The 19054-nt window shown below is 41.5% G+C and overlaps 1 protein-coding gene across 3 annotated transcripts in view; it reads right to left on the minus strand.

Moving 5' to 3' along the window:
* Positions 1-19054, minus strand: part of HDAC8 (histone deacetylase 8) — a 254626-nt gene that overhangs the window by 14401 nt on the left and 221171 nt on the right. For 2 of the 3 annotated variants that reach the window (XM_020871683.2, XM_070464554.1), the window contains exon 10: positions 15601-15706. The exons of the other annotated variant lie outside the window; for it this stretch is intronic. In XM_020871683.2, the coding sequence (XP_020727342.1) occupies positions 15601-15706 (106 nt within the window). The remainder of the gene's footprint in view (positions 1-15600; positions 15707-19054) is intronic. 3 annotated transcript variants of the gene reach the window in all.

Below are 19054 nucleotides of genomic sequence, written 5' to 3' on the forward strand. Positions count from 1 at the left end.
GCTTTCATATAAGGGAGAGATAGTTCAAATGACAGTGGTTTTCCCATCAAAAACCTTAGAGGCCAGAAGGAGGTGGTACAGCATTTTTCGGGTGCTGAAAGAAAATAAATGTCAACCTTGAATTTTACATCCAGTGAAAATATCCTTCAGGAATGAAGGGGAGATGAAAACATTCTCAGAAGAAAGAAAACTAGGAGTATTTGTTGTTATTGCTGCTGCTGCTGCTGCTAAGTCGCTTCAGTTGTTGTTACTAGACCCACCCTAAATGACTAGGTAAAGGAAGTTTTTGACAGGGAAAGGAAATGGTGATAGAGGATAGCTTGGAACACCAGGAAGGAAGAAAGAACAATGGAAAGGATAAAAATATAGGTAACTATCAGATTTTTATCTCCTCTTGAGTTTTTCAAATTATGTTTGATGATTAAAGGAAAAATTATAACATTCTCTGATGTAGTTCTGAATAAATAGAGGAAATATCTATTAGATTATATAATAACACAGTAAGGTTACAAGTGGGGAAGAGGAAAGGGACTTAAAAGTAAGTAAGGTTTTTACACTTCACTCTAACTGGTACAATGTCAACACCAGTAGATTGTAACAAGTTACATATATATAATATATACCTAGAGCAACCACTTAAAAGCCTATACAAAGATAAACAATCAAAATCACCAAAGAGGGACTTCCCTGGTGGTGCAGTGAATAAGAATCTGCCTGCCAATGCAGGGGACATGGGTTCAGTCCCTGCTCTGGGAAGATCCCACATGCTGTGGGGCAACTAAGACCATGTGCCACAACTACTGAGCCTGTGCTCTAGAGCTTGTTTGAGCTGCAACTACTAAGGCTGTGTGTTACAACTACTGAAGCCTGTGCACCTAGAGCCTATGTTCCACAACAAAAGAAGCCATCACAATAAGCCCATGTGCCACAACGAAGAATAGCCCCCACTCACTGCAATTAGAGAAAGCCCATGCACAGCAACAAAGACCCAGCACAACCAAAAATAAATAAATAAATAAATATCACTACAGATAAATCAAAATGGAATTTGAACAAAGGTATAAGTCACCAACAGTTAAGGAAAACAGAAAATAAAGAACAGAGGGAACAAAGAGAAAACTAAAAATAAAATGGCAGATTTAATTCTTAATATCAAAATTACATAGATGTAAATGATCTAAATACACCAATTATAAGATAAAGATTGGCAGAGTGGCTCAAAAATAATCCATCTATATGCTGTCTCTAAGAAACTCAGTTTAAATATAAGTAGGTTGAGAATAAAAGGATAAAATAATATATGCCATGAAACATTAGTCAAAAGAAAGCAGGAATGACTATATTGATATTAGGTAAAGTAGACTTCAGAACAAAAAAATTTACCATGGACAGAGAAGGACATTACATAACAGTTAAAGAGTCAATTTGCTGAGAAGGTACAGCAATCCTAAATATGCAAGCACCAGACAACAGAGCTTTGGAGTACCTGAAGCAAAACTTGATACAGCTATAAGGAGAAATAGATGGACCCAAAATTAGAGTTTGAGAATTCAACATCCCTCTTTTAGCAGTTGATAATAGAACAACCAGACAGAAAATGAGCAAGGATATAGAAGAACTCAACAGTGCTACTAACCAACAGGATGTAAGTGACATTGATAGGGTAACCCACCAAACAATGGCAGAATACAAATTCTTTTCAGGGATTCACAGAATACATGCCAAGATAGACTATATACTGGGTCATAAAACAAACTTCAACAAATTGAAAATATCTGAAATTATACAGAACATGTTTTCTGACCACAACGGTACTAAAGTAGAAATTAAAAAAAAAAAAACCTCCTGAAAAAAATCTTTAGGCCCAGATGGTTTCATTGGAGATTTCTACTAAAAAAGGACAATTAACACCAATTCTATACTATCTCTTGCAGAAAATACAAGAAGAGGCAACATTTCCAAACTCAACTTTCATAGGATTAGTACTGATCTGAGAGCAAATGATGGTATTACAAAAAATAAAACTACAGACTAATATCCCTCATGGATATAGATGTAAAGTCTTCACTAAAATATTAGCAAATAGAATTCTTAGGTTTTAATTCTTAGAATTAACAATTTTTACATATATTAGCTAATTCTAAAAACTACATATGGCAGTCCAAGATGGTGGAGTAGAAGGACATGTGCTCATCTTCTCCTGCAAGAACTCCAAAATTACAACTTGCTGCTGAACAACCATCAACAGGAGAATGTTGGATCCCACCAAAAAAAGATACCCCACATCCAAGGGCAAAGGAGAAGCCCCAGCAAGACAGTAGGAGGGGTGAAATCACATTTAGAATCAAACCCCATACCCGCCAGAGACACTCAGAGGGCTCAAACAAACCTTGTGCACACCAGGACCCAGAGATCCCACAGAGACTGAGCCAGAACTGTGTTTGAGTGTCTCCTGCAGAGGTGTGGGTCAGCAGTGGACTGCTGCAGGGGCAGGGACTCTGGGTGCAGAAACAGACTCTTGGAGGGCACAAACAAAAGCTTGTGTGCACCAGGACCCAGGAGAAAGGAGCAGTGACCCCACAAGAGACTGACCCAGACATGCGCATGAGTGTCCAGGAGGCTCTGGCAGAGGCGTGGGTCGGCAGTGGCCTGCTGCAGGGTTGGAGGCACTGAGTGCAGCAGTGCATGCATGGGACCTTTTGAAGGAGGTCGCCATTATCTTCATTACTTCCACCATAGTTTGGCCTCTGGTCAAACAACAGGGAGGGGTCAACAGAAAATTGGATTAAAGATTTACTGAGCATGGCCCCACCCATCAGAACAAGACCCAGTTTCCCCCTCAGTCAGTCTCTCCCATCAGGAAGCTTCCATGAGCCTCTTATCCTTCTCCATCAGAGGGCAGACAGAATGAAAACCACAATCACAGAAAACTAACCAATCTGATCACATGGACCACAGTTCAGTTCACACATGGACCACAGCCTTGTCTAACTCAATGAAACTATGAGCCATGCCATGTAGGGCCACCCAAGATGGACGGGTCATGGTGGAGAGTTCTGACAAAATGTGGTCCACTGGAGAAGGGAATGGCAAACCACTTCAGTATTCTTGCCTTGAGAACCCCATGAACAGTATGAAAAGGCAAAAAGATATGACACTGAAAGATGAACTCCCCAGGTCAGTAGGTGCTGACCTGGAGATCAAAGTGCTACTGGAGATCAGTGGAGAAATAACTACAGAAAGAATGAAGAGAGAGCCAAAGCAAAAACAACACCCAGTTGTGGATGTGACTGGTGATGGAAGTAAAGTCTGATGCTGTAAAGAGCAATATTGCATAGGAACCTGGAATGTTAAGTCCATGAATCAAGGCAAATTGGAAGTGGTCAAATAGGAGATGGCAAGAGCAAACATCGACATTTTAGGAATCATCTAATTAAATGGACTGGAATAGGTGAATTTAACTCAGATGACCATTATATCTACTACTGTGGGCAAGAATCCCTTAGAAGAAATGGAGTAGCCCTCATAGTCAACAAAAGAGTCTGAAATGCAGTACTTGGGTGCAATCTCAAAAATGACAGAATGATCTCTGTTCATTTCCAAGGCAAACCATTCAATATCACAGTAATCCAAGTCTATGCCCCAACCAGTAATGCTGAAGAAGCTGAAGTTGAATGGTTCTATGAAGACCTACAAGACCTTCTAGAACTAACACCCAAAAAAGATATCCTTTTCATCATAGGGAACTGGAATGCAAAAGTAGGAAGTCAAGAGATACCTGGAATAACAGGCAAATTTGGCTTTGGAGTACAAAATGAAGCAGGTCAGAGGCTAAAGAGTTTTGCCAAGAGAACACCCTGGTCATAGCAAACACCCTTTTCCAACAACACAAGAGAAGACTCTACATGTGGACATCACCAGATGGTCAATATTGAATTCAGATTGATTATAATCTTTGCAGCCAAAGATGGAGAAGCTCTCTACAGTCAACAAAAACAAGACTGGGAGCTGACTGTGGCTCAGATCATGAACTCCTTATTGCAAAATTCAGACTTAAATTGAGGAAAGTAGGGAAAACCACTAGACCATTCAGGTATGACCTAAATCAAATCCCTTATGATTATACAGTGGAAGTGAAAAATAGATTCAAGGGATTAGATCTGATAGAGTACCTGAAGAACTATGGATGGAGGTTCATGACATTGTACAGGAGGCAGTGATCAAGACCATCCTCAAGAAAAAGAAAGGCAAAAGGCAAAATGGTTGTCTGAGGAGGCCTTACAAATAGCTGAGAAAAGAAAAGATGCAAAAGGCAAAGAAGAAAAGGAAAGATATACCCATCTGAATACAGAGTTCCAAAGAATAGCAAGGAGAGATAAGAAAGCCTTCCTCCATGATCAATGCAAAGAAATAGAGGAAAACAATAGAATGGGAAAGACTAGAGATCTCTTCAAGAAAATTAGAGATACCAAGGGAACATTTCATGCAAAGATGGGCACAATAAAGAACAGAAACAGTATGGACCTAACAGAAGCAGAAGATATTAAGAGGTGGCAAGAATACACAGAAGAACTATACAAAAAAGATCTTCATGACCCAGATAACCACGATGGTGTGATCACCTAGAGCCAGACATCCTGGAATGTGAAGTCAAGTGGGCCTTAGGAAGCGTCACTACGAACAAAGCTAGTGGAGGTGATGGAATTCCAGTTGAGCTATTTCAAATCCTAAAAGATGATGCTGTGAAAGTGCTGCACTTAATATGCCAGCAAATTTGGAAAACTCAGCAGTGGCCACAGGACTGGAAAAGTTCAGTTTTCATTCCAATCCCAAAGAAAGGCAATGCCAAAGAATGCTCAAACTACTGCACAATTGCACTCATCTCACATGCTAGCAAAGTAATGCTCAAAATTCTCCAAGCCAGTCTTCAACAGTATGTGAACCATGAACTTCCAGATGTTCAAGCTGGATTTAGAAAAGGCAGAGGAACCAGAGATCAAATTTCCATCTGTTGGATCATTGAAGCACAATAGTTCCATAAAAAGAGATACTTCTGCTTTATTGACTACACCAAAGCCTTTGACTGTGTGGATCAAAACAAACTGTGGAAAATTCTTCAAGAGATGGGAATACCAGACCACCTGACCTGCCTCCTGAGAAATCTGTATGCAGGTCAAGAAGCAACAGTTAGAACTGGACATGGAACAACAGACTGGTTCCAAATCAGGAAAGGAGTACATCAAGGCTGTATATTGTCACCCTGCTTATTTAACTTATATGCAGAGTACATCATGAGAAATGCTGAGCTGGATGAAGCACAAGCTGGAATCAAGATTGCTGGAAGAAATATCAATAACCTCAGATATGCATATGACACCATCCTTATGGCAGAAAGTGAAGAAGAACTAAAGAGCCTCTTGATGAAATTGAAAGAAGGGATTGAAAAAGGTGGCTTAAAACTCAGCATTCAAAAAACTAAGATCATGGCATCCGGTCTCATCACTTCATGGCAAATAGATGGGGAAACAATGGAAAGAGTGAGAGACTTTATTTTTTTGGGCTCCAAAATCATTGCAGATGGTGACTGCAGCCATGAAATTTAAAGATGCTTGCTCCTTGGAAGAAAAGTTATGACAAACCTAGATAGCATATTAAAAAGCAGAGACATTCAACTTGTCAACAAAGGTTCGTCTAGTCAAAGCTATGGTTTTTCCAGTAGTCATGCATGGATATGAGAGTTGGACTATAAAGAAAACTGAGTGCCAAAGAATTGATGGTTTTGAACTGTGGTGTTGGAGAAGACTCTTGAGAGTCCCTTGGATGGCAAGGAGATCCAACCAGTCCATCCTAAAGGAAATCAGTCCTGAATATTCACTGGAAGGACTGATGCTGAAGCTGAAACTCCAATACTTTGGCCACCTGATGGGAAGAACTGACTCATTGGAAAAGACCCTGATGCTGGGAAAGACTGAAGGCAGGAGGAGAAGGGGACAACAGAGGATGAAATGGTTGGATGGCATCACCGACTCAATGGACATGAGTTTGAGTAAGCTCCGGGAGTTGGTGATGGACAGGGAAGCCTGGCATGCTGCAGTCTGTGGGGTCACAAAGAGTCGCACATGACTGAGCGACTGAACTGAACTGAAATATACATATATTATATATAATATACATATACATTGTATATACATTATATAATATACACATGTCATATATATATAAATATATATTTGCTAATATATGTAAGATATAGGGGCTTCCCTGATGGTGGTGGTTTAGTCACTAAGTCGTGTCTGACTTTTGCAATCCCATGGACTGTAGCCTGCCAGGCTCCTCTGTCCATGGTATTTTCCAGGCAAGAATACTGGAGTGGGTATTTTCTCCTCCTTCTCCAGAGGATCTTCCTGGCCCAGGAATCAAACCCAGGTCTCCTGCAGATTCTTTACTGACTGAGCTATGAGGGAAGCCCTTCCCTGGTGGTGGTTCAGTGGTAAAGAATCTGCCTGTAATGCAGGAGATGTGGGTTTGATCCCTGGGTTGGAAGATCCCCTGGAGAAGGAAATGGCAACTCACTCCAGTATTCTTGCCTGGGAAATCCCATAGACAGAGGAGCCTGGTGGGCTACAGTCCATGGGGTTGCAAAAGAGTCAGACACAACTTAGCTACTAAACAAAGCAAAACAAAAAGTAATATATATAATATAACATATAAATATATATATATATTTATTTCTAAGAATTAAAAACTAAGAATTCTATTTGTTAGTATTTTATTGAAGGCTTTACATTTATATTCATGAGGGATATTAGTCTGTAGTTTTCGTTTTTGTGATGCCATCATTTGCTTTCAGTATCAGGGCAATACTAGTCCTATATGGACTTCCCTAGTGGCTCAGATGGTAAAGAGTCTGCCTGCAATGTGGGAGACACAGGTTTGATCCCTGGGTTGGGAAGATCCCCTGGAGAAGGGAATGGCTACTCACTCCAGTATTCTTGCCTGAGGAATTCCATGGACAGAGGAGACTGGCAGGCTACAGTCCATAGTGTCACAGAGTTGGACATGACTGAGTGACTAACACAATTAATCACAACATATAATATGAGCTTCCCAGGTGGCACTATTGATAATGAACCCACCTGTTAATTCAGGAGATGTAAAAGATGTGGGTTCAATCCCTGGGCAGGGAAGATCCCCTGGAGGAGGGCATGGTAACCCACTCCAGTATTCTTGCCTGGAGAATCCCATGGACAGAGGAGCCTGGAGGGGGCTACAGTCCATAGGGTCGCAGAGTCAGACATGACTGAAGCGACTTAGCACATACATAATATATAACATATCTAATCTAATCTAATCTATATATATATATAATCAGATTTAATCTAATCTAATATATAATATACTATATATATTACACCATGAACAAGGGGGATTTATCCCAGGTATACCAAGCTAGTTCAGTATTTGATAATCAATCAATGTAACCTACCATGCTAAAAGACTATACATATATGCCACTATTAGTGTCAACTGATACAGCAAAAACATTAAATAAAATTCAACATCCATTCATGACATAAATTCTCATGAAACTAGGAATATAGATGGGTACTCTCTCAACTTTTAAGGGAAATCTACGAAACCTAGAGCTGACATCATACTTATTGGTAAAAGAGTGAATGTTTTCCCTCTAAGTCCTGGAACAAGGTAAGGATATCTGTTCTCAACACTCTTATCCAACATAAGACTCAAAGTCTTAGCCACTGTAATAAGGCAAGAAAAGGCATATAGATCAGAGAGAAAGAAATAAAACTGTCTCTATTTGCAGATGGTGATCTATGTAGAAAATCCTAAGGAGTCTACAAGAAAACACCTAGAAATTATAAATGAGTTCAGAAGGGTCACAGGATATAAGCACAATATACAAAAAATATATTTCTATATACTAGCAACAAATACATGGAAACCAAAATGGAAAACATAATAACTCAATAAAAGAAAAACTTTTATAAAACCTGTTAAGGATATGTATGCTGAAAATGACAAAATGCTGATGAAGGAAATAAGAGATGATCTCGATAAATCAAGAAATAAATACATGTTCAGGGATTGGAATTCTCTCCAAATTGATATAGAGATTTAACACAATTCCTAACAAAATCTCATCAAAGTGTTTTTTTTTAAGATATAGACAAAGTTATTCTAAAGCCTATATGGAAAGGCAAAGAAACTAGTATAGCTAAAACAACTTTGAAAAGAAAGAAAGAGGAATCACTCTACCTGATTTTAAGATTTATTATATAGCTACAGTAATCAAGACAGGAATAGACACATAGATCAATGGCACAGAGGAGAAAACCCCAAAAGAAGGACAGATAGTTGCCTTGGAGAATGATAATTTTTGAAAAGGTGGTGGTACTAGGGAGCTATCTGGATTTTCTGCCCTTCTACTAGATTGAAGAGATTTTACATCATGATACGCTTTTCAAGACAAAGGGAAGCACCCTAGAATTACTAGAGGTACCTAAGAAAGGAATCAATACTTCAGACATGTAAAATAGTCCATCTCCAGTCCCTTATTTGCAGCTACAGTGACCAGATTTTATAAACTAAAAATTGGGACATAAGGTCTGATAAAAGATTATTGTCTTTTTCTTTAAAAGCTCCAACATGTATTTCTTTTTTCTGACTATAAAAGCAAGACATGTTCATATAGGAATTTTGAAAAATAACAGAGAAAGAATAAATAACAAGTAAAAAATTACCCATAATTTCAATTTACCATCAAAGATAACTACTGTTAGAATTTTTGGTACATTTCCCTCTAGTGTTTTTCTATGCATATCCATACATTCACTCACACACACATTATGTATATTTACAAAATTGAGACTATATGGTATTAAATCATTTCACACCCTGTTTTTTCACTTAAGATTGTTACCATGAGCAAATTATTCTCTTGTCATCAAATTAGTTTTTTTTCAAATTAGCTTTAAAAACTTTTCTTTTTAATTGGCTGCAACTAATTATTCCATGAAGTTATACTGACATTGTATCATATCTCAAATTCAATGTATTGAAAAAGAACACATCAAGTATATGTTTCTGTAAAACTATCCCCTACTCCCAATGGCTCCCCATCTCAGCTGGTATCAAGGCTGGAAACCTCAGAGTCATCTTTATTTCTTCCTTTCTCCTTGATCCCCTATAAATGATATACCTCCAAATGCTATTGATACTCTCTTCCTAACAGCTCTCAGTCATTCAGGAGGGATAGGATAGGGAGTATCCTACCACCAGTGTCCTGGTCCAGGTCTTTGAAGGCTCACCCTTGAAATCCACCATGTTCCATCCAAATATCAATGCATCATGTCATGTCTTAGTTTCAGAACCTAGAATGGCTCCTACTTTACTGTATTGATATGTACAAGTTAGTATGAAATTCAAGGAAACCTGCCATCTCTCCCTGGCCCCCACCTATCCAAGTTTCCCCTGCTTATGAGCACTTCCCTCTTCTATCTATTCAAAACATCCCAACCTTATGAAAGTACTCTCCCTAAAGTTTTACTTTTCTTCTATCTTGCATCAGCCATTATTATGTCCTGACCTGTCTAAGGGGGTTAGTTTTGGCTCATCATCTCAACTTCTCAGCTGTTTTTCAGAGACAGGATTCATGTCTTAAACTTTTCTTATATGTCTCATGACACTAAGCACATGGGGAGTTCCAAAAAATATTCACTGATTGATTTATTTGGGCTTTAATGTGGAGATACACTGATACTTCTTAAAATCAACCTGGTTCAGAACCTCACTTTGGGAGACATTGCAAGGTGGGAACGGGTGATTGGAAAGAGCAGACATGGGATGATGAGTAGACTTGACTAAGCAATAGTGCCAAGGAGAGGAGAGGCACCAGGCCTAGCTTCAAATCCTGATGTCATCACTTACTTGTTATGTGACTGTGGGCATATTATATTACCTCTGCAGGCACCAGTTTCCTACCTTATAAGGTAATAGTGAGAAAAAAATGAGATCACATATGTAAAGAATACAGCATGGTGATGCACAGTAGGCTTTCAATAATGGGAGTTCCCACCTTCTGGATTTAGGTAGGTATTTCAAGTCTTCAAAAGTAACCTGTCAAGGGTTTTTATGGTTTGTTAAAAGCTGCTGTTGAAATTACTGGAACTTTAGGGAATAGCCTTCATTTTCATTTTAGAATTTCTAAAATTTTCAGTATGACATATTGACAACTTTTTCTGTTTGACAATGACAATAACAACAACAATAACCAAGGTTTCCAATTCTTATACCATTTAGAGAAGCAAGCGAGGCTCCTAGAAGAGACCATAGTGAGCTGGAGTGGGATAAAGAAAAAAGACAGAGGATGGCAAGGGGAGATAAGGGATGGACATCACAGAGATCCTCACCTGAAGTCATGCAAATTGGCTCATAGTAAGGTTCCAAAATCCTGCTCCAAATTCCTTCCAAGAAGCCCTGAAGCAAATGGTCAGTCTGTCTTGGGTCCGGCCCTGCCTTTCAATTTATCCTCATGGCTTCTCAGGGAGCAAGAGAAGGTATGGAGATAAGCTGAGTTTTCATGGTGTGGAGTCCCACCAGGCAGGAGCACTGCTTCAAGTTGGGGACTCCAGCAGGTCCTGGACATGCCCAGACCTGATGCCCCAATTGCTAGTCCCTAGAAGAATGTCAATCCCAGACATGAGGCTGCCAGAGGAGGTGCTGCCTACACTAAGCACAGTGGTTCTCCTGAGAATATTACCTGTAGATGTGCAAAGGGTCTTGGCTTGGGGCTGTGGAACTGTAAATAGACGGGGGCTGGTGATCACAGCACAATTCAGACAGTAAGAGTCAGGTAGACTGGCTTCTTCAACCTGTCTTTCTCTTTTACTTCTCTACTCAGCACAAAATAGAGCTGGAAGGTTCGGTTATAGTATAGTAAGGTGGGGGGGGGGCATGGCTAAAAGGCCTACACCAGGGACAAGAATTTCAAATGCTGCTTATGGATGATTTCCTCCCATTTCCAGAGAGAAATCAGATTTCAGGTGCTTTGGATCAACCACACAGAAGGAGCCAAGTATGTAGTACAAGGTGGAAGGGGTTTACCAGGGGTGACTGGAAAAAGTAGATGACGAGTAGGCTTGATAGGGCAACACTGCAAAGAGAAGAAGGACACTGGAAATGACAAACCTGACTCCAAAGCCTCAATTCAGACAGCCCTGGGTTCAAATGTTTGCTCCACTACCTATTAACACAGTGTGTGGCACAGAGTAGGTGCTTAGTAATTACTTGCTGAATGAATAAAGGTGACTTTGGCCAAGTAATTTATACTCTCTGAGCCTCAGTTTCCTCATCTGTAAGATAAATATTAGCTATTATTCTTATTATTTCTCCTGTGGTGTCTCTCCCAACAGCCACATTTTTGTTTGCTGGTCCATTTCCCCAACCCTGCATCATAGAGGCTGCCATACTAAGTCTCCTTCATTAAGGGTCAGAAAGGGCAGATGTGCACAAGACCTGCTCTTCCCTCTTATGTCCTCTTATGTCCTCCTATCTCCTTCTTGCCTCCTCCTTACTTCCTGGTCCCATTTGTTTCCTTTTCTATCTCTGGCAAACGTAGGGTAGAGTCTGGGAACTCGGAGCAAGTGTAGAAACCTCCAGTTACAACTGCAACACATTCTCACATATGCACAACTCACTCTCTCCTGCCCCTCCCCCGCCAGGTCCGGCCTGGACGGCAACATGAAGCTTTTGGCCCCCTAGGGACTTTTACTTGACTCAAATGTCATCAGGACCAGGGATTAGAAAACCTCTATCCCTGTTTCCCCATGCAGAGCTAGGCAGGCTCAAGGAGCTAGCTGCCTCTGGGGATTGATCACATCAGCAGTGTTCCAACTCTGGAAGGTTCTCTGTGAGCTAACTCCTCTGGAGTACGTCAACCAGAGAGGAAAGGCAAACAAGTTTGAGCACATGAAGATGGTTCAAGGGTGATTTTACAGGAGTGGTCATGATCTAGATTAAATGATCCACTTTCTAACCTATACTTCCTTGTGAACAATCACACAAATCTTCAAGATTCATTGACATGAGAAGAATGATTTGTGGGAACAACACATAGTTTTTCTCTGTATAAACCTAACAGCTTGAATAGACTCTCCATGGTTTTATTTTTGTCTTTTTTTCCTCTCTCAGAAAGTCTAATAGGCAGTAAAGACAGGATTAAGTGAGGTTCAAATTTGCCAGTCATCCTGTAGCATATGGAATTTATCACTATAAGATGAACCTCCTCAGGTTTGCTCTCCAATAGGTGAAAAAATCCCATCTTTTGTGCTTCTAAGGGATGTGGTGAGAAAGAGAGAAAACCCAACTCAAAGGCTAAATAAATTCAACCAGATATGCTGGTGAAACTCCTTCCCATAGAGTGGAATGTAGTCTATCCACTCCCTCATTGCCATGCACTTCCCCAAATAATCTTTGGCTCTGCCCCACCACCTTTGTTTTTAATGCGGGGAGGTGTGGAGGGGGAGAGGGAGAGGCACTGGAAGAAATAGCCAGCCTCATTGAGGTTTTATACTGAAGAACAGATGATAGTCTTTTACGCAGGTTCAGGAAAATCTTTCAGAATGCAGAAAATTCAGCAGCCTTTCCACACTGACCATTGTCATGGCAACGCACTATCTGATGGCAGCGTGTCACCAGGCTGGAGGGGCATGGTCTCAGTATAGCAGGTTAGCCTGGCCATTTTAAACAACATTTGGACTTCTTTCTAGCCTCATTTCTTGTAGGTTTAACTGCATTTCTTTTTGGTTCTGGATTTATGTGCTCTGCTCATTTGCATCGCTAGAACACAAGACTTTGTCAATATGAAAGGGATGGCTAAATGGAAAAATCTGAAGATTCTTAGTAATCTATAGCCATTCTACTTGCTGTCTGCCCTCCCTGGCTCCTTCCCACCCACTCTTAGCCACTTAGTTTCTTTTCTTCTCCTCATCAGTTCTTTCCTATACACAGTATTACCTCCTCCAGAACCCCCCCAACTATGACTCATCAACCAACCCCTGCATTCTCATCTTCCTTTTATTGTTTTTTTTATTTTCACATAATTAATGTACAGCATCCTAGAATCGTAGGATTGGATGGAGCCTTAACGATAACCTAGTACAATCACCCTCCTCCAAATGCAGGACTCCATCTACAATATGACAGCCAATTGACTGCCTTGTCTCTATTTGTAGGTCTCCAGCAATAGAGACCTCATTCCTTTCTGGGCAGTCTGTTCCACTTTGGACAGCTGTAATCATTATAAAATTCTTTATCTTGAATGAAAATCTGCTTAATCTGCCTTTTAATAATATCTACCCATGGGTCCTAGCTCTGTGCCCTGTGACCACATAGACTCTGTCTATACCCTCTGCTCTGTGACAGCCTCTCAGAGATATGGGAAAACATCCCCCCGAGTCTTCTCCAAAAACCCAGATCTTCCTCCAACCAGACCTCTTGGAGCCTGGGCTCCAATCCTCTCCCCATCCTGACCTCCTGAAACATATGTTCCTATTTGTCTCAAGATCTTTTAAAGTAAGATCAATACTGCATTAACATCTCTGGAGGCTACTTTGCCATGGTGACTCATACTGACTAAAATCCCTAACTCTTGCAGACAAAATCCCGTGAAGCCATGTCTTCCCATCTTGCTTGTGTCCAGTTGCTTTTGAAGACCCAATTCCTGATCTATATGTTAATTTCATGGTATTGCAACCAGAATATTGCTTTAACCTGTTAGGATATTTTTAAAAAATCTTGACTTCCTTGTAACTTGTATATCCTCTAAAATTTTCTGTTATGATTATTTTTTAACCAATTCTCAAACTAATCTTTTATCTCATTTTTTAAATGAGTATTTTTAAAAAAATGTATTCTTCTTTTGGGTTTCTTATCTTTCCTAATTCTCTTCCCTTTGAATTTCCATTTCCTCAATAGCATGATGTCAGCACTCTCTGGAGATATGTGTCTGGGTACACGTGCAGGAAAGCGTAAGGGCATAAAGATATCTGCACATACGTAGGTGTGAGCAAGTGGCTGCAGAACCTTGTTTAGTTTCTGTTTCTATTGTTTTGTCTCTGCTCTACCAGGATTTAGAGTCTGGATGAGAGGAAAATGGCAAGGTGAAAGGAAAGGAGGTATGAGAATTTTGTCCAGGATCTGAGAGGGACAGGAGGAAACAAGGGTGGGAGCATGTGTTAATCAAGCCTGCGGTGTAGTAAGAAAGGCTAGAGAAAGGCCAGGAATAGAAGGATTTTAAAGGCCTTAAAGGTTCAAGGAGGGAGGAGGATTTGGTTAGGAAGTGAAGACTTTGAAGTTGGTAGCCATTGAGAGACCAGAGGGAGGTGCCTTGAAACTATAGGGTCAGGGAAAGGCTGAGGGCTGTAGGATACCTGAGAGAGTTGATAAGCACTGCTGTGAGTACAACCTTATGAGTTTATGACTCATGAGCTTAGAAATCTTTCTCTCATCAAAGGAGCCTGGGATGTGGAGTCACTGGCTATGGACTAGGCTGTTGTCACAGACTGGGCTGTTCTAGATGACAGGGTCTTAATATCACTTTCGGCAAAGATCCCCAGGACAACGTGTTCCCTCAGACTAACTCTGACACAGAACGGGCTTCTCTTTTGTGCTGGATTTTATTACAATGAGGGAATCAAAGTTAGGAGAACTGGTGCTATCTTGGTTGTTAGTAGAATAAACACAGGAATTTCACTCTCCATTATGGGCAATGTGATACCTTTGGCCTTCTAACTCTGCAAATAATTAGGACCCCCCAAAATATGCACACGTACACACAAATTCAATTAAATAGGAATGTGGGTACCAAAACAACTTGAAAAAAAAATTGTAGATGAAGTGAGTTTAGTTGTGAAACAGCAGTTGGGGTTGGGAGGGGGGTTTCTACAGTGTCCCCAAACAGCTAGTGGACAGTGTGATCAAGTGGGCAATAACCTGATGACTGCCATTTTCCCTCTGTCCAGAGGCCAGAATAATTGGAGGCCAACCTTAGGGAAAGGAAGAATAGGGAAGCAGCCAAATCTCCAGTGCTCTAAGTGAGACTGGGGAACCTACTCCCATGACTTCAAAATCTTTGACTACTCACTGTGGGCTCACAGTCACTCCAAGCTCTATTGGACCAATGAACCACATTGGAACAGAATGCCTGAGAGCCCTCCTGCCCCCATGTCCAATCCCAAGTCTGAATTGACTTGACCTTCTCTTATCTTAGAGAGGGTTTTACTGTTGCCTTTTCAAAGAAAGTTCCAGGGCACACTTTAGAACTGGCTTTCCACTGGAGGTGCTTAAAGCTGAAACTTTTGTCTCCCTGAAGGTGACATTAGTTGGCCAAATGACAATCCCAACCAGAGTGACCAGTGCAGAATTCCAACTACAAGCTCTTAGGCCAAGAAGAGGTTTCCCTTTTGAGTCAGTGTAAAGTCTAGCCACCAAATGACAAATGGTATTTGGGGAAGCCCCCACTGATGGGTCACCACAAGCTGGGTGGAATGAAGAGAGCTGGATTTGAAGGGTGGTGCTCACCTTTGATGTAGTTGAGGATTTGCTGGACTCGGTGGGGCTCATTGCGGTCTGGCCGGCAGCTTGGCGTTATTTCCAGCACATAATCAGGACCATATGCTGTGAAAAACTGTAAGGAAAAGGGAAAGGCCAAAAAACAAACTAAACCACAGAAAACCTCCAAACCAAACCACAGACAATCAGAACAACAATAACAACCCACTGCTACTGGCAAGGCAAGGAAGGCCCAGATGGACAGGGCAGGAGGGTGCAGCAGGAAACTGGTCCCCTTGTTCAAACCTCCTGTGACAGTCCACTGCAAAATTCTTTCTTTGGCTTGGTGTTCAAGGTCCTCTCTGCTCACATCTCAACTTTTCTCTCCAGCCTCAGCTCACTCATTCCTTCTTCTCTAGCCACACTGGCTGGCTCTGGGCTCTCCCAAATGAGACCATGCTTGGTCCCTCACTCCCTTGAGGATCTTTGCCATTGTTTTTTCCTGGGGCCTGCAAAATCCCTCCCCCATCCCTTGCTGCCTGTGAAAAACCTCTCCAACCTTCCAGGCACAGCTCAAATGTCACCTCCTTCACAAAGCTGTCCCTCATTCTACACAAGCCCCAGAGCATTCTGTTGGTACATCTCTTATGGCCCTTGTTCAACAAATAGACAGTGCTTACCTGCATATCACATACAGGTCACTGTGCTGGCTGCTCTAGGGGCTGTGAAGATGGACAAGCCCTCCTTTGGGGTCCTCTAGGTGCTCTCCAGTGTGTAGGGATTTTTCAACAGTGACCTGATCTCCCTATATTGGATTATCAGCTCCTTAAATGCAGGCAGCACCTGTCTTAGTCACCTCCTTGGCCCTCACAGATCAAGGCCTGTTAGTTTTGGTTGCCTTGAATTCCCTGCAACAGGAATGTCAAATGAGCCTAGTTTTTCTATTTTTTCTGTAGTAGGGTTTGTTTTTAAATTCAGGGAATCAAAATAAAGGTTTTTGGTTTCTATTTCTAGCTCACTAGATGATTCCTTGTGACCTTTGGTAAGTCACAATATCTGATTCAGCTTCTCTATTAGGGACTGCTTGGGGAAAAACACTCCATGACAAAGGGAATCATTCAATTGGGAGAAGTTTTTGAATGGGAAATATGCAAAGCTACTATTTCTGTTTAGTTTTTAACAGAAATAGTATTTGTACACACTTTCTGTAGAGAGAGCATATGGTCCTTAACATTATGTGCTTTCAATAGTGATATTGTTAGGCAGTAAGTAAGCCAGGGAAATTTAAATTCCCTGGAAAAAAATGGTACAGAGGGCATGAAAACAAGGGATCTTGGCATGTGTCATGAATTTGATGTCATTCAAACAGCTTTTTAAAAATAATCCAAGGTGACTGCCATTGCCATCAAATTATCCTTGTTAAGAGTCTGGATGTATATCTGGCACCATGGGAGAGGTTCTGGAATAATATCTAGGGATTCTAACACATCTTTGTGGAATCTATGGGAGTAATTTGATGGGAAGATGACTTGCACATCTACGACAGAAGACTCCTCATATCTAATTTAAAGAAAAATCACCAAGACTGTGCCAATGCTCATAATGCTTTTTCTTTTATTGGACTGACCTAAAAAGGAGAGGAGTCTAGCTCCTTTCTTCTGGAGTTATTACTCGCTGATGTCTGAAGTCCCAAGTTCTGGAGATAGAAGATGCCTTGTGTAGAGATCGTCTTTACAGAAACTAACCCCCCCATTCTGATCAAGAAACCTGAGAGGTTTGTATTTTTAGCCAAGGAGGGCCCCTTAGTCCAAGCCTGAGAAACTCATGGGCTTGGCTCTTGAAGAGAAGGCTTCAAACAGGTGTAGCCCTCTCTCCTTAAGTGGCCTCTCCTACTCCAGAGGCTGTCAAGTAGTACATTCATTTCATGGGCAAGGAAAGATGGGTTTAGAGTGAGCAATAGAAGAAAGGCAGCTCCAATGAAGAAGTCACTCTGAGACACCCAAACCCCTGGCATCAAATGCTATAAAAATCAGAGGCAAGGGGCCTCGCTGAGATCTAGGAGGAGGGAATGTTCTGCCTCCATCTACGAAGATAACACTGCTGATCCTCTGTCAGTAAGGCATGTCGTGAGCTATCTGTTTTGCACTGAGTGTCTGGAACAACATGTCCTCATTGTGAGGACCTGCTGCATGCTCAGGCCGCTCTCCAGCTTTAGCCCCCTCTTGGGGTGAGAGCACACGGTAGCAAGACGGTCAGCTGGGGCCAGAGCTGACTGCCACGTGATGGAGCTCAGCTTGACTGGGATTGAGGCTCTTGTCCTGGCTGTCTGAGCATCTGGCTTTAACGAACTGATAAATAACCCATTCTTTGCTGAAGAAGTCTGGCTGCAGGTAAGCCTGGATTCCTAAACATCTCCCCACCTTTGCCAATCAAATATTATTCCTAGGTACTACTTATTACACTATTCTTAGGCTAGGGAACACAGATGATATAATAAAGTCCCTGTTTTGTGATCCAGTTCCACATCGCAGCCTTGAGCAGCTCTGCTTGGAGCTGAGGGAAGAGACAGGCACGAGGAAGGCAGAGGCTGTATCTAAGGCAAAGGTGGTGCCCTCTTTCCCTCTCTGGCTCTCTCATGGTATTTCTGTTTCTGTGTTATATTATGTTTTTAGTTTTGCACTCGTTAACTCTTTTCTACGGGACTGTGAACTCTGCAAAGGCAGAAACTTATGTCACATTCTCTTTGTAGAGCCTGTAGAGTTGAACTCAAGGTTCTCCTTCAACCTTTACTTTAAAATTATGCTGAATTACGTTAATTCACAAAAGGTTTAGCTGGCTGTTCACTTAATTCTGTGGAATAATGCAAAGAGCCAATTTATGGCATGAACAGTTTTCTCAGCTCTCAAGGCAGCATGATGAGGTGGCAAGAGTCCTGGCCATAGAGTCAGGCAGAGCTAGATTTTTTCATACTTGGATTGAGCTGTGTGCCTCAGGCAAGCTTCTTTTCTCATTGCTACCAGAAGAATGATAAATGCTGACCCAACTGGGTTGTTAGGAATCACAGAGATAATATACATTAAAGGGCCGACCACAGAGGCCAGCCCAGCACATGGTAGGATGTCAGTACATGTGAATTCTCTTCTCTTGGGGCAAGAAGGCATTGCCTAACTGGTGCCTCATCAGGACCCCAGGGGATGTTGGCCCAAGCACTGGGACCTTCCCCACCCCCAGATGCGGAAAGAAGAGCCTGTTCCTCCTGCCAGACAAAAGCCCAGAAGTCCCAGTGGCTTCCCACTTACTTAAACCATGGGTTCCGCCAAGGGCCAGTAGAGAAACTGACTTCTTTCACAGTTTCCTGCCTTCTGCTCCCGCCACTTGTTACTGACGAGGTGGAAAGGAAATCTGATCACACAAGGCAAAGATGTTGGGATGGAGGGATTTGGCCTGCACTAGAAATAGTTCAAGGCCCCACCCTGAAACTGCC

Source organism: Odocoileus virginianus, unplaced genomic scaffold, assembly GCF_023699985.2.
Source record: "Odocoileus virginianus isolate 20LAN1187 ecotype Illinois unplaced genomic scaffold, Ovbor_1.2 Unplaced_Contig_28, whole genome shotgun sequence".
Lineage (NCBI taxonomy): Eukaryota > Metazoa > Chordata > Mammalia > Artiodactyla > Cervidae > Odocoileus > Odocoileus virginianus.